This window comes from Ammospiza nelsoni, chromosome 7, assembly GCF_027579445.1.
Source record: "Ammospiza nelsoni isolate bAmmNel1 chromosome 7, bAmmNel1.pri, whole genome shotgun sequence".
NCBI lineage: Eukaryota > Metazoa > Chordata > Aves > Passeriformes > Passerellidae > Ammospiza > Ammospiza nelsoni.
The window spans coordinates 23,971,975-23,986,955 of NC_080639.1; the positions used below are offsets into that span (position 1 = coordinate 23,971,975).

Genomic DNA, 14,981 nt, shown 5'->3' on the forward strand with positions numbered 1-14,981 from the left:
CCCGAGGCCAGCCGCTCTGAGACACACACACGCAGGAAGGAGCAGGCTCCGGACCCTCAAGTCGTTCCAGAGCATTAAGGAGCCGGCACCGGGCAGCCATGACTATCATGCGACAAACCTCTCCTCCCGCAAGCAGCCCCGGTCGGCATTGCCGACACCGCACATCGGCCGGGCTCCGGCTCCCGCAGCCCCTTCAGCCCCTCGCTGGGTTGCGCGGTGCCGCGCCGGGCTGGGGAGCGCTCGGGGACAAAACCCTCCGCATCCCATCGCTCCAGAGAAAGTGCAACCGGGACCGTCTCGGCGAGGGGGCAGCGGGGGCGCGGCCCGCGGGGAGCGCACGTCCCACGGCCCCGGGGCGCTCCTGGCCCGGGCACGGCACCCCGATGCCCGGCTGAGACCCAATCCTGCCGGCCCCCGCCCGGCCCCCGCCTGTGCCGGCCCCGAGCGGGCCGAGCCCCCCGCCGCGCCCGTGCCGCCGCTGCCCACCTGGCGCAGAGAGGCGTCCATCGGCGGAGCCCCGCGGAGCGCAGCCCCGGCTCTGAGCGCCGCACCGCCGCGGCCGGGCGGGCACGGCTCCCGGCCCCGCTGGCTCCGCCTCGCCGGCCGCGGGCAGCGGGGAGCGGCCGGGCCGCCCGCTCCGCCCCGCTCCGCCCGCCCCGGAGCGCGGCTGCTGCGGCAGCGGAGGGGCCGTGCCGGGGCCGGAGCGCTCAGCAGCAGCGGGGTGAGAGTGGCGAGGAAGAGGAGCGCATCTCGAGAGGAGGTGGCTGAGAAGGGCTGGGGTGGGGGAGGCCCGAGCGGCCGGTGCCACCCACGGACACGCGGCGGGGACGGGGGACACCGGTGGACAGGGCACAGGAGCCAAGTGCGCACCTTTGTAAGGGCAACTGATGTCACCCAGAACAGCAAACGTTTCGGGTTTGGGGCTCCTTCAGCAGACCATCATAGCGTGATGCAGGGAGAGGAACCGCTAACAGGAATCCTGATAGAGCTTCGAAATGATGTATCTCAGGTTTGGAACAGGTGGCAAAGAGCAGTACTCTGAGCAAAGTTTCTCCAAATCATAGTTCAAAGATAGAACTCGATCACAGATTGAAGTGTAGCCAGAGCATGATTCACAAGTGCTCTGTGAAGGTGTTTCTTTCCATCAGAAATTATTTCTTTTTTCTGAAAGAAAGGAAATCTAATGGAGGGGTGTGGGGGAAGGGTTTTTAAATTTTTTATTATTATTATAGTCAATAATGGGAAGGTTTTAAACTGCTTAAAACACGGAGAGGGTTCTGAGGTAGATTGGCAGTATCTTGTTTGACATCTGCCACTGGACAGAGTCACACTGAGGCCACTGCCTAACCTGTGATGACACCCCCACCACTCTTCCACCCTCACTCTCTGGGCCTTTTGGTAGTTTCCTGATATATGAGTCACTGTCACTGTGTCCTTCCATTTTAACACCAAGTTATTGAGAGCTATCCTGAGTGTGACTATGCAGGCTCTTTTGTACTTGTGCTGGATTAGTTTAATCTACACCACTTTCCCTGTCTTATGAAAGCACCATGCAATATGGCACCAGAAGTCCAACTGCAGTTCTTATCTCACATCTAATACCTCTATCCACAAGGCCAATCACTGTGTCAGACAAGGGGATAGATCTACTCACAGTGTCATTGACAGTCCTTACAGCCACACATTTGTCACCTGGCTGTTTCTGCCACAGCCAGCCTTCTCCTCACGGGAGGAGAGGGGATTCCTGCTGATGCTGTTTCTGCAGACAATTTTGGCTGCTAAGCTTCTCAGTTCTGGCTGGTCACCAGGGGGCCGTGGAGCTCCTCACAACCAAGGGAAAGTTGAGGAGCACACTTCTTTCTCCTCTATCTGCCTGCCAGCCAGCAGTCTCCACCAGCAAGCGTCTCTGCCGCCAGACATCCCCTCCCAGACTTCTCAGGAGAAACTCTGGCCATGGTTCCTATCATGATTCCTGTCATCCAGGGTAGAAGGGAAGGGTAGAACCTTTCAAAAGGGCAAAGTTTTTAGCGTTTACACTATTGTTGACTGACACTTTCCAAGAGGAAATGGAAGATGCCTTGACCCAGTCCTTAGAACAAAGTAACTTTCCAGCTCTTCAGTCAATAAACATTGGATTCCCCAAATGGGACATCAGTGACAGACACTGTAAGCCCTATATCAGCTGAGTAGAAAAGGTGGGAAGTATCTTGACAAGAAACTTACACCTGAAATTTGTTCCTTTCTGCTACAGGATTAAAGCACTAGTCCTGCATTCATACAGCCCACTTGGAAACTGCAATCTCCGAACTGTTTCCTAGCTGGCTTTAGGTGCTGCTCCTGGCAAGGGGTGGCCGTGACCACCTACTTCTTCACAGAGCTTTGATAAGCAGTGATTGCTGACTCACTATCACATGAGCCCCACTGTGCAGGAAAAGCCCAGGACCTCTCCAGCCCATCAGCCCCCATCTCCTCCCCCCAGCCTTGGGGCTGCCTCCTTCCCCAGGCCTGGCACAGCAGTGCTCACTGAGTGTTTGGCAGCAGTGGCAGCGACCCAAGGAGCTCCCAACCCTCCTCTCAGCCCAGCACAAGAACCAGGATGCCATGGCTGTTCTCTGCCTGTCAGCAGAGTTCTGGGCTCGGGGAGAGGACAGCCAGGGCAGGCAGGTGCTGGTGGGTCTGAGCAGTGAGCAATCCCTGCATCCATGAAAGGAGCAGCCCTCAGGCAGCCGGCCCCGCACCCAGCGTGGCAGCAGCAGACAGTGAGTCAGCTTCCTGCTGGGCTTTCCATGTCGAGGGAAGGTCGGCAGAGGACTGGCAGGAACAAGCTGAGGCAGGAATTCCTCCTGGACTCCAGACAATATCTTAATTTCCTCTTCTGCCACGGGTCTGGCACATTCCTGGGAGGCAGGCAGGCTGGCATGCCCCACTGTGGGTGGGAAGAATCTGACAGACTTGCTCTCCCATCAGCTGTGAGGGGACAAGCTGTGACACCTTGGCTGCAGGTCCTCAATGGCTCATCAGAACTGTGCTCGTAGGGTGGAGGGCTGATTTCCTCCCCTGTCATTCCTGGCATGATCTCATTTGGGAGAGTCAGCAGCAGAGACAGGATACCTTGAACCAGACAAAGGCATAGGGAGGCACAGATGCAGAAAGAGGGCAGCAATTCTCTGCTGTGCATTGCCACCATCACAGCCCCCCTGCCAGGCCCTGCTGCTTCACTGAGGCAAATCCCCCCTCGCACAAAGCACAGGACAGCCAGGAATGTGTTCACCAAAGACGGAGAACTACTGAGAACAGCAGCCAAAAATCAAGCATGCCACCCACTGCCAGACCCTGATGCCAAAGCACTCTCCTAACACAGCCTGCATGCATGCAAGAGGAAGGCGACACACAGACCATGCAGTAGGGTGCAAACTGATCCCACACTTCTGGCCCTTTCCTTGTTCTAGTTTCACAATTCCTTGAAATCAGCTTATAAATCAACATTAGAAAAGTGCAGGTTCTCCCTTCTCCCACTCCCACACTGTGGGTAGCCCAGCCACCCCTCAGACTTGGTCAGTCTTGGCCAGGCCAGCTCAGGCTTGGGCTTCTTGAGCTCAGCTGATGAAGCTGTGGATCCCTGCTGCAGCCCCATCCCCTGCAAAGTGACAGTGGTGATGATCAAAGCTCTGCCGAAGCTCTCCCTGCCCGGGGCTGCTCCGAGGCTCTGTGACAGGAATTAGCCTGAGCTCCTTGGGGACAGGATCATGTTTGTACCAGATGTGTCCCTGTTCCAGAGGAATGTGATTAAGGATGTCTGGAGAGGCTTTCACAGAGTCACACCAAGTACTGTGGCACCTGCTCCCCCAGAGAGCAGAGCATGAGGGGGAGTCCTGCTCCTAAGGGAGCACGGTGTGGGCTGGGAGGGTTTATTTGTCCTGGGCACCCTGCCGGCTCCTGTATCACTTCAGCCACCAGCAGTGAGCCCGTCTCACTGCAATGCACAGTGCTGCCTCGGCACACTACAGAGCTCAGGTCAAGGGTGGCTACACCCTTGCTTAGTCTGATCACAGTGGGAAAAGCTTCTTATCCCATCCAGGCACAGGAATGCCCTCCAGGGCTGCCCTTTCTCTAGGGTCAGGAAAACAGGATGTTGTCTTCATTTTCAGCCAGAGCACAAAAGCAGAGCACTGGAGCAGATGGGCCCAGAGGGTGGATGGTGGGCACACCCACCCCCCTGTGACCATGTGCCATCCCCATGTCCCTCTGAAGCAGCCTCCTGAGCTGCATCACTGGCACCAGCACCACAGCTGGGACTTTCTACCAGCCCCTTCTGCACTTGGCCATGCTGACAAACCAAACCCATAATCAGGTATCTCCAGCTTTCTCTGCAGATAGCAGTCCTGCTCCTGTTCCTTCAGCCCAACCCTTCCTTCCTTTCCCTTCCACATCCCAGGCCACACATCCAGCTCCTGGCAGTGAGGAGCTGAGGTTCCCTGCCACTGCTCCCTTTGTGCTGCTGCCACTTTGCTTGGGGCCACAACAAATCTGTGTGTGGCTTTTACACCTTGGCCACGAGAAATGCAGCCTCAGTGATGAGACTTGTGAATGAGGGAGCTGAACAGCACCAGCTATAATTACAGTAGAAGCATGTGGGGAGAGGCCAGCCGAGCGCATCCATCTCATTTCCTCTCCTATTAAGTCTGCCCTGCTTTTGTTTGACCCAGACCAAACCTTGCTATTAATGGCACAATGCTGTGGAGGTCACAGCTGAGTCTGCTACAAGCAGCTTTGTGGATTCTGCTCGACTAAATGCATAAGCAGGGCTTTGCTTGCAGATACCATTACTCTGTGATTCATGCTGTAGAAAGTACGTCAGGCAGCTGTGGTGGAAGCAATTCCAGACTGGGCTGTTTTGCCAGAGGAGCTCTTTGTCTCCTTCACAACCAGCAACCCAGGCGAGCAAGCAAGGAGGTTAAATGGTGTCATATCACTACCCCTAGCTGTGGCTGAATTCTGCTGATGGGTGCTGGTAGCCTGAGCCATGCACGTTTCCTCTTCCTGATCTTCCCTGCACAGTTTCAGCTTGCAAAATAATTTTTGTGCTGAAGGAGAGAGCTCTTCTTGCTGTGCACCTGCAGCCAAACTCATGCCAATCCCTGTCCTGTTTTGTGCTCGTCCCTTATAAGTCCTGGGAGCCAACCTGAAATGGATTAGTGAAGGAAAAAAGCAGGCATGGCTGTGCTAACACCTCCAGGGCCAAAAAGAGAGTGCAGCCCCAGTTCACAGCACCAGTAGCTGGCCCCAGCCTCTGGCCAGGTGTCTGTGCTGAGGAAGAGAGCCTGGCACAGCATGAGGCAGCCCCAGCCTGTCCCAGCCCCAGTGAGGCTGCTGTACTCTGTGTGCTGGAGGGGGGGACATCCTCCAGGGACACTGGGCTGATGGATGAAGGAAATCATCCAGCTGGGCTCTTGCAGCAGGGATCACAAAGTCCCCCCTTCTCTGCAGAAATCACATGAGGAGGATTATTCTCCCATCCTGCTCAATGACAAGATCACATCTGGCAGCCCAGGGGGTCACAGAACAAAGTGGCAGCAGAGATGGGGGATGTTGTGCAGCACTGATGCTCAGCACTTCTCCTTGTTCTGACTCCTGCATGGCCCCCTCTGAGCCACGCAGGACACTCATGGGTGCCAGCCCACCTCCTTGCTGCTCCCTGCAGGGAGGAAGCTTTGGCAGTCATATTTCAGAGCTCAGGCTGAACCTTCCCTGTCCACACCTCACAGCAGCATTGCCCCCTCTCTGCATGGGAACTCATGAGAGCCATCTCTGCTGAGCAAGACACAGCAGCTTGTGACCAGGTATATCCCAGCCAAAAGTATGCACCTGGACAGGGGAACCTTACACAGGCACAGATTTGTCCCAGAAGTGCCTCAATCACTTCTGCAAAGTGTCCCAGCACAGGCACCTCAGAGAGCCGGAGGGCTGGAGAGCCTTGAGGGGATGATGAGCTGGGAGGGATGGGGCAGGGGCACAGGGCAGCAGCCAGGAAGCAAACCTCCCAGGGAAAGGAGTGAAGGCCAGACAAATTACAGGAGCACTCACCTGTACTGAAGAAACGTGCTGTCCGAGCCTGCACCCAGGATTCAGACATCCCTGCTAGGAAAATATCCTTTGCTAAGACCTGTGTGAGGGAGAAGAGCTCGATGGAGCTTCATCTCTGCCCTGTTGTTCTGTGGCAATGTCTGTGCAACTGGCTCTGGGAAAGGCTGGCTGCAGCACAAGGGACATGTCCAAACTTGCTGTTCCCATGGGAAAGAAGGTTTGTGTCCATGCTTGGAGAGGGCAGGTTCTTCCCCTGGTGGTCAGCAGGGCCCTGCTCAGCTCTTTCTTCTCTTCCTGGTGCTTCTCCTGGGGCTGGTGAGTCCCTTCTTTTGCAGGGACAAAGGGGAGGTGAATGGAGGGCACGAGACGAAGAGCATTGGGCTGGGGCAGTGGCAGGGATGTACAAGGTCCCCAGTGTTCAGCAGCACTTGCTGAGGGTGGTCCTTGGCATCTGCAACAGCCAGCAGGACCCCAGCACCGCTCAGCTGGGGCTGCTCTTGGAGCTTCACACACTGTCCTGCATCAGCTCTGCCCTCCCCAAAGTGGGGAATTCACATCTGAACAAACCCACTTGTGTTGGGGATTGCAAACCAGAGCCACTCTCACTCCTGCCAGTGTGAGGAATGGACTGTGCTGCCACCTCCTGCCACCATTACCTGCCCCACACCCCCCAAACCCCTCCTCATGGGGAAGAGGAAACAAGGTTTTCACATTTTATTGTAATGAAGATTGAGTGTCTGAAAAGCAGAGACAAAACCCTCTGCAAGGACTTTCAGACACACAAGGGAAAGGGGAAACTTTGCCACTGGCCCTTCTTCATAGTTTTGTTGTAGAAATGGCTTTAGCTAGCAGTTTCCTTAACTTCCCAGCCACACAGCCATGTGAATGGCTGCCAGTGGTATCTGACAGAGGTGTGCCAGTCCCTCCTGGCTGCAGAGAACAAAAATAACTGCAGAAGATAACTTGAGTGTACTTGAACCCAGGTGGCAGAAACCCAAACAGTTTACTTAAACAATACAATTATTTGAAATAATAAGGTTGATAATTTTGGGAAAAGAACTTCTATTTTTAAGTCTCTGGACAGGTTTACTTTTGTAAATATAAACCCCTTCTCATATAGCAAAGAGGGAGAAACTTCTGGTAGAAGTGCAGTCCTGGACTGGCATGAGTCCCCTATGAGGGAGAAAGTGAACACTGGCCCAATCCCAGATCACTCCCTGGAGAATTGGTGGCAAACAGGCAGGAGAATGTGTTTCTTGTGGTTCATATGGTGAAACATGGGGCTCAGCCTCCTGTTTCCAGCAGCCAGTGTGGAGGCTGAGTCCACAGTAACCAGTCTGCTCAGTGATGGTAACAGAAAGCCCACCTCCATGCTGGGAACATGGAGACAGTCCCTGCTCCAGCTGGGGCCTGCTGCCTTGCTGGCTGTGGTGGGCAAGGAAGTTTTGTGCTGAGGAATTTCAATCCATTTAATTTATTGCCATTGGTGATAAAACCAGAAGCGCAGAGCCAGAGGCACAGTTCCTGTGAAGAGTTTATTGGTGTAGCTGTTTCCACTACAATCAGAAGAGTCACAATGCACAGAAACAACAGGCCTCCTACACTACACAGGGAGGACAGGACACACACGGCCACAGACACACAGAGACACTCGTCTCTCTGCCCCGGGCCCTGTAGGGGCCAGGCTGTGGGCAGGACCTGCTGTGGGGAGGCTTCTTTCTCTGATGGGATATTTCTGCAGCCTCCCGAGGAAGGCATTGGACCCTCCCGGTAATGAAGCACCCACCATCTCTTGCAGGAGCCAGGCTGGTACATGGGAATGGGGGCAGCATCTTCTCCCAAGTCCAATGGTGAAGTGAGCATCCCAGCTTCCTCTGGAAGAACAGTCCAGCTCTGACCATCAGGAAGAGGCTGAGCTGCCTTTCTCTCCTGGCACTAACCTTGGAGTTTCCAGGGGCAGCAAGGGCACCATCAAACAGTTCCTGGACCAGCTCTGCACAAAGGCTGCCAGCTCGGGGACACCCCAGGGAACAGGTCTGTCAGGTGGGAAGGTGTGATGCACATCAAGTCCCACCTGAACATGAGGAAGAACTTTACTGTGCAGTGACTGAGCACTGGAACAAGTTGCCCAGAGAGACTGTGGAGTGTCCCTCCCTAGAGATATTGCAGAACTGTCTGGATACGATCCTGTGCTCTGGGATGACTTGGCTTGGGCAGGGAGGTTGGACCAGATGATCCACTGTGGTGTCTTCCAACCTGAGCCATTCTGTGATTCTGTGGAGCTGCCCAGAGGTGATGGGGGCTGAGTGCTGGGCACCCTGAGTGCAGCTCCTTCCTACCTGGAGGGCACCACTGGATGTGAAAGGCGATCTCAGTATGGCAGCAAAACTGGGGCTGGGGTTTCAGTGACTTCCTTGCAGGCTTGCAGGGAGCCAGACTCAGTGGATCACTGCACAGGGAAAAGGAGGGGACCCAAAGGACTGGTTTGTGCTCCAGCACTATATTTCATGTGTAGCTTCTTAAACATTGTTTGTTTTCAGAGACAGGAATGTGGGGATCAGGAACTGGGACACAGCCCTGTGATGAGTGTTTACTCCTGTAACTTCTGTGGAGGTGCAGAACGGCAGAGGGCTCCTCTTAATTCCTGCAAGAGGGCAAGCATTCAAGGCTTCTGAATACCTGTTTGTCTCCAGCCTTCCCTCCCTGTGCAGTTTGCCTTTGGAAATAAGGTTAGGAAAATTGAGAGGGAGAGGAGCCAAACAGCCTCTTCCATGTCAAGCAAGAGCTGAAAACAGTCAGTTGGGAAGGCGACTGGACAGAAAATGGTCTGGAGGACTGGCTAGGGTGCCAGTCCCTCTTTGCCTGTCTGCCAGGCTGCAGCAGCCTCATGGACCAGAAGCTGTGGCAGAGGCTCGGTGTGAGCACTCCTAGAAGTGCAGAGAGAAGGGTGCAGAGAGAGCAGGAGCAAGGCATCTGCCAGCTGAGTAAGGAGGTTGATGGCCTGGGAGAAGAGGCAGCTTCTGGCCCATTCCTGTGAGTGCTCAGTGTCGCGTGCTGAGATGCCCAAGCTACCCAAGCATCATGGTAGTGGAGGGGAATGCAGTGGCACCAGCTGGCATTGTTCCCCCTCACCGCCTGGAGACCAGGCACAGGCTGCCTCCAGCAGGGAGGGGACAGACCCCTGACCCAGGGGCACTCAAGACCCACACAGCTTTGGGATGTGAGAGGCATCTCTCAGCACACCAGGTCCAAGAGGAGAGAGACTCACAGCCTCTGCTGAGCGAGAGATGGGGCAGCCAGAGCCGGGCTGCATCCTGCAGGGCTATGGAACAGCCATTCATTGGTCCAGGCAAGAGACAGTGTGACTCATGGCAAGTCTCCAGTTAGTTCTTGGGAGGGGTGAGCAGGCCTGAGCCGCCTGTCTCACGAGCAGGGAGGGCAACTCCCAGCTCACACAGGCATGTGCAGCTCGTTGTACTCATCCCGGCCATCCTCGTCGAAATTTGGCTCCGCATCTTCCGAGTCCAACTGAGAAGAGGCAGAGACCAGGCTATGAAGGCCACAGCTGCCCCCACTGTGGGGTTAAGCCTGGCACAGAGGGATCAGTACACAGCCACCCAGTCAGCTGAGCTGTGCTGGGAAAAGCAAAGCTCTTGCTCCTTCCCCTCCCAACAGGCTCCTTCTTTAAACCCTCATGCCCATCCATGCATCCCCAGCCCAATGCCCTTTCTATTCTAAAGCCTGGGGCTTTGGTCCAGCACTGCAGCTCCTTCCTCTCCCCCTGCTGGCAGCACTCACTTCTGGGTGCTGCTCCAGGCTCTCCTCCAACAAAAGCTCAGGATGTTGACAGCAGCAGAGGAGCTGGCAGCTCTTGAAGAGCTGCCAGCACCCTGGCACTGTGGTTACATGCTGAAGTGCCTACAGCCATAGGCTCTGATGTGCTGCTGGGCTGTTCTTGCTACTGGTTCAGTAGCAAGGGAATTGGTGTGTTTCTTGATGAATGAGCCACAAGATGGAAGGGGAAATCCTTATTCCAGGCCTCTGCCTGGTAGGAACCTGTTTCCTTGCCCCAGGCTGCCCATCCATCTGTTACTGCACTCCCAGGGCTACAAGATCCAAGGAAGCAATCCACCCACTTACTGCTATTGAGCAAACACCTTCAAGACTTCGCTGGCCCACGATCTCCCAGCCTTTCAGGCTGCCAAATCTCCTCAACCTTATTCCAGTGTTGCAAACTAGACTGAGGACAGCTCACCGCTTTGAGCTCCCTGTCGTGGAAGAAGCGGGGCAGCACGAAGCGTCGCAATGGCACTGTCATGATCAGGACAAAGGGGAAGGCCAGCGATGCCACTGTAGATTTCACCACCCAGAGCAGTACAATGCAGGCCAGTTGAATGCAGGTGAAGAGATTCATTCTCCAGGTCTTCACCTAGTAGGTAAATCCAGTCTAAGAACACATTATCTTTCCACACAGATTAACAAAGACCCAACTGGCAAAACAAAACTCTTCTGCATAGCATAGTACAGCAGAGTACTGCTGCTGCAGAGTCCATCCTCCTTTACTCTACAGCCAGGTAGAACTCCATAACACATCAGCCTCTGTGCTACCTGGCAGCATACCCACCTGGCAAGGCAGTGTCCCTCTACCCTCTCAAGCAGTGCATCAATCCTACAAATTATCTGTCAAATCCATACAATATCCTGGCAACACACTCCTGGGTGCAGCCTGCCAGCATTGTACCACCCCTCTGCATGCCTTGCACTTCTCAGCACAAACTTGCAGCCAAGCAGGATCACTAAGCCAAGTATCACTCTAACAAAATGCCATCCTCCCCTCACCTGTTTCTTCTTCCTCTTCTCCTCATTACCTCGTTCTGTGCAACCTGCCTTTGCTCACCTTGACAACGTAGATGTGGTCAGGGTGGTGCTTGGATGGCATGAAGATCAGGAGCAGGCGCTCGTAGAGCTGGATGCCGGTGAGCGATGTAACCCCCATGTAGAGGAAGATGCCGAAGAGCACGGCCAGGGGGATCTGCCTCAGCATGTTCCCCATCACAATGGACAGACCTGCACAGACAGAGCTCAGGGCATGCATGTCCCACACCAGCCCCTCCACAAGGCACCTCAGCCTCCCCACCTCCTCTGTGCCCTGGAGCACAAGGGAAAGGAAGCTCAGTATGGGTAGGTGTGGGCACTCCTGCAGTGAGCAGGCAGAGCATGGACAGGCCCACGGGGCAGGGACACTGCCAGGAGATTCCAGTGCTCGGTGTTGACCTCTCCCCTCCCTTGCTCCCTGAGCAGAGGCTCACCGACAAGGGCAGCAATGAGCACTCCGGTGACACGCTGCTCCTTCACCTCCTCGATCCTGGGCTTCTCCCCGGGTGCGATGGCCTTGCTCATGACGGTCAGGGCATTGACGTGCGTGACGGAGCGCACCGTGGCCGCCGTCAGCCAGGGCAGCCCGAAGAGAGCGCACAGGCCCCCCATAGTGCCAATGAGCAGAAGGTCCAGGTGGAAGCCAGAGCCTTTCAGCAACTTCCTCTCCTTCTTGCTAACAATTAGCCTGGAAGAAAATAGAGCCTGGGTCAGTGCAAGGCCCAGGTCAGGGCCCAGGGACAGCACTGCAGCTGGGGACAACTCGCTCTCTGGAGGCAGCACACATGGGGATAACAAGAAGATGGCTGAGGAGGGGGATGGTGGCTGCTAGCCTCAGGTTAGCAGTTTCCTCCTGTGCCTGGCTGAGGCAGTCTCCACCACAGCATTCGCCAAGAGGGGAACCAAAGGATGACGGGAGAAGCCAAGGTACAGTCTGAAATGGCCAGAATCCTGCTCTTGCTGTTCCTCTGGGATGTCCGTTGCATTTCCAAGTGAACCAGCACCCATCCTGGCCTTGCCTGTCTAGGGGTTAGCAGTGGTTGAGGTTGGAGGGGGAGGTACTCACGTAGTGATCTGTGTCTCCATGAAGATAAGAATGAAGACCAGGAGGGCAGGGATGGCAGAGGCAAACATCATCCACAGTGGAAAGGTCCCACTACTGCCCATGGGGTGGATGAACCAGCCACGCTTGTGAGGGGATGTGACCGACAGGCCGGAGGGGACATTCAGCTTCTGGTGGTGTAGTTGCAAAACCCAGCAGTTACTCATTAATACAAACAAGCCCACAGCCTCACACAGCTTTGATCCTCCTGCTCTCCCTATTCTGAACGCCTCCGATGATGGGATAAGCCACCCTGAACTGAGCAGAACTTTCTCATGGATAATCCCCTTCAGTATAAAAAACCCCATGTTCCTTAACATAGGCGTCTGTCATTTCCTTTTAGCTACATAAATTCCCTTCATTTTTTCCAAGAGACCAAGGAAATTTCTCTCAGGAACGTCGCTCCCATGTCAGTCCTTGCAGACCATGGTTAAAATGCTTCCTTGACCTCTGCTTGGACAAATTAAATGCTCTGAACTGCCTACCATTTTCTGAGGTGGCTTTCTAGACTTTCCAAGGCTTTTCTGAGATGTTTTACAGCATTGTTTTTGAAGTGCAAACCCCAGAAGTGGCCACATTCTGTGGAAATGACCTCACCCTGACCATGTTCAGAGGGAATATCATGTTTGTGCTCCCATCAGACCACACAGACTCCTAGCTGTACATCATCCTGACCCTGCGTTCATCAGCATTTGAACCCTTGGCTCTGTGCGGCTCTACAGCAATTTCTGCTATCTGCACTGCAGGCAGAGTTTATGATTTGCATTTATGTTAATAAGCATAAGTATGAATAATATTTCTGGAATGTTTGTCCTTGAGTTAAGCTGTGTAACTAAGTACCATTTTCTCAGAAAGCTTTGTACATTTGCTGAGTTAATACTAAAATGATAATGCTTTTGATATTAACTGGAGAAGTGCAGAAGGGTATGAAAAGAATGCAACAAAGTGCATGATTTTACTAATGTCTGATAGACTGAAATTTTTCATTGAAATTCAAATGAATAAAAATGCATTTGGATTCCACCAAGCCTTGGGCTGTTTTGATAAAAAGCTTGCATGATGAACAGGAAATACTTTTCACCCTCTTCCCAATCTTAGTGCAAAAAAAAAACCCAAAAAAACCAGAAAAACAAAAACCCAACCCAATATATAATTCCATATCTACTGAAAAAGGAGAAAAAAAATAAAACCTGTGAGATATGTTTGTTCGATAACATTAAGTTATGAAACTTAAGTTTGTGCATAAACTGGGAAAAAAATTGTATTTGAGATAAAGTTATCAAAATATTAGTATCCTACCATCAAGGAAAGAATAAGTACATTGAGTACTAAACTCATAACAAATACCCCATTGAAGCTATTCTACATGCCACCTTCTTCAGGGTGCATAAACAGTTTATGTCTTGTTGATTGAATGCAAGTGTTTAGTGTTGCAAAGAAGGAACGAGCTGCATTGAATCTCCCTAAAGCTCCTAAACTTTCTCCTACTAGCAGCTAGAAGAGCAGAAGGATACCGGGGCACTCCAGTCCCTGTAGCTCTGGCCTCAGCCTCAGCAAGACCCTTGGAGCTTCCCTTCAGCGTGGGAGTGAGGATGAGGGGAATGTTTCTGTTTGCTTTGTGCTGTTATGACTAAAGAGGCAGGAAATACAAATTCCCCTTTGCACAAGAGTAGGCCAGTGCCACAGGGATCACTGCTGGGCTGCAGGAAAGGCTCGGCTGGCACCTACCTGTGTGTATGTGTCAGTGATGGTGTAATCCACCAGCACCATGACCAGGATGGAGATGGGGATCCCAAAGTCTCCGATGATCCGCCGCGCCTGCAGAACACAGACCTGTCATTAGCAAAGGAGCAGGGCAGCTCCGTGCATGCACAGGGAGCCTACGGCAGAGAGAAGCCCCAAATGGGGCCAACACCACTGCAAACCTGAGCACTGCTGATGGGCACAGCAAGGAAACCCAGCCTTAACCCCTGGGGCTGTGCATCCCACTGCCCACACAACATGCTCCTGTATGACTGGCTAATTGCTCCTGCTGGCCTATTTACACAGTGCTCCAGGTACTACACAGGTACCCTGCATGTAGAGAGATGTCCAAAGAGAAAAAGTTGTAAGCTCTTCTTCTTATATTCTAGTTTAACAGACTTGTATCCAATCCAAGGAGCTTTCCCAAGGTCCAGAGGACTTTCCAGCAGCCTCACTGGAGCAGGACAGTCCAGATACCATCATCAACAGTCAGCTCTTGTCTGCACCCTAGGGTGGACTACCATCCCTCCTGCAAGGTATTTAAAGGGTTTCTGGTGTTTCTTTGGGGGACGTCCAAGTGTTCTGGACAATAAAGATCTGTAGCCAGAAGCATTATTTGTTTGGTGTGTCCCTTGTCCTTGACATGTGAATCCCACACACTTCTCACCTTTCCTCCTAAGAAGCGGCTGTTCTTGAACTTGCGCATAAAGAAGGCAATGAAGAAGGTGCCCAGCATGAGGATGAGGGAGAGCAGAGCAGTGTTGGGCTGCATCCTGGTTCCCAGTGACATCGCATCCGTAGAGAGCACGCTGGCATTTACGCTGTTCTGCACGTTTGGTGGGTAGAACTTCAACAAAGGATGTTCTGCAAACACCTGAGCAGGTGAGAGAAGCAGCAGACAAATTACCACAAGGAGGGGCAGGGGGCACTGTCACTACTGGGGCAGGGGGAAGCGGAGCTGTCCTGCTCTGTGGAGAGGTGAGGGCAGTAGATGGTGGGCACGAACAATCCCAGCATCCGTCACCTTGCCTCGCAACCTACCCAGCTGGAGAGGGTTGGGGAGAGAAAAGTGGCCCCTCTTTAATGCCTCCTGCTGGAAGAGAAGGGGAGAGAGACATTAGGGCTCTTCCTGCCACTCTCTGTGGTGGCACAGGAGCCAGCTGGGCTGAGGCATGAG

At 53.6% G+C, this 14,981-nt stretch overlaps 2 protein-coding genes across 2 annotated transcripts in view; both read right to left on the reverse strand.

Moving 5' to 3' along the window:
• The window catches only part of LOC132075361 (unconventional myosin-X-like), an 89,397-nt gene extending 88,829 nt beyond the window's left edge, over positions 1 to 568 (reverse strand). The window contains exon 1 of the mRNA XM_059475725.1: positions 487 to 568. Within this exon, the coding sequence (XP_059331708.1) occupies positions 487 to 507 (21 nt within the window). The 5' untranslated portion in view covers positions 508 to 568. The remainder of the gene's footprint in view (positions 1 to 486) is intronic.
• Positions 569 to 7,659: 7,091 nt separating this feature from the next.
• The window catches only part of SLC4A3 (solute carrier family 4 member 3), a 28,913-nt gene continuing 21,591 nt past the window's right edge, over positions 7,660 to 14,981 (reverse strand). Inside the window, exons 16-22 of the mRNA XM_059475587.1 lie at positions 14,472 to 14,678; positions 13,790 to 13,879; positions 12,026 to 12,192; positions 11,394 to 11,647; positions 10,982 to 11,151; positions 10,340 to 10,513; positions 7,660 to 9,612 (exon numbers count right to left, since the gene is read on the reverse strand). Coding sequence (XP_059331570.1) covers positions 9,535 to 9,612; positions 10,340 to 10,513; positions 10,982 to 11,151; positions 11,394 to 11,647; positions 12,026 to 12,192; positions 13,790 to 13,879; positions 14,472 to 14,678 — 1,140 coding nt within the window. The 3' untranslated portion in view covers positions 7,660 to 9,534. The remainder of the gene's footprint in view (positions 9,613 to 10,339; positions 10,514 to 10,981; positions 11,152 to 11,393; positions 11,648 to 12,025; positions 12,193 to 13,789; positions 13,880 to 14,471; positions 14,679 to 14,981) is intronic.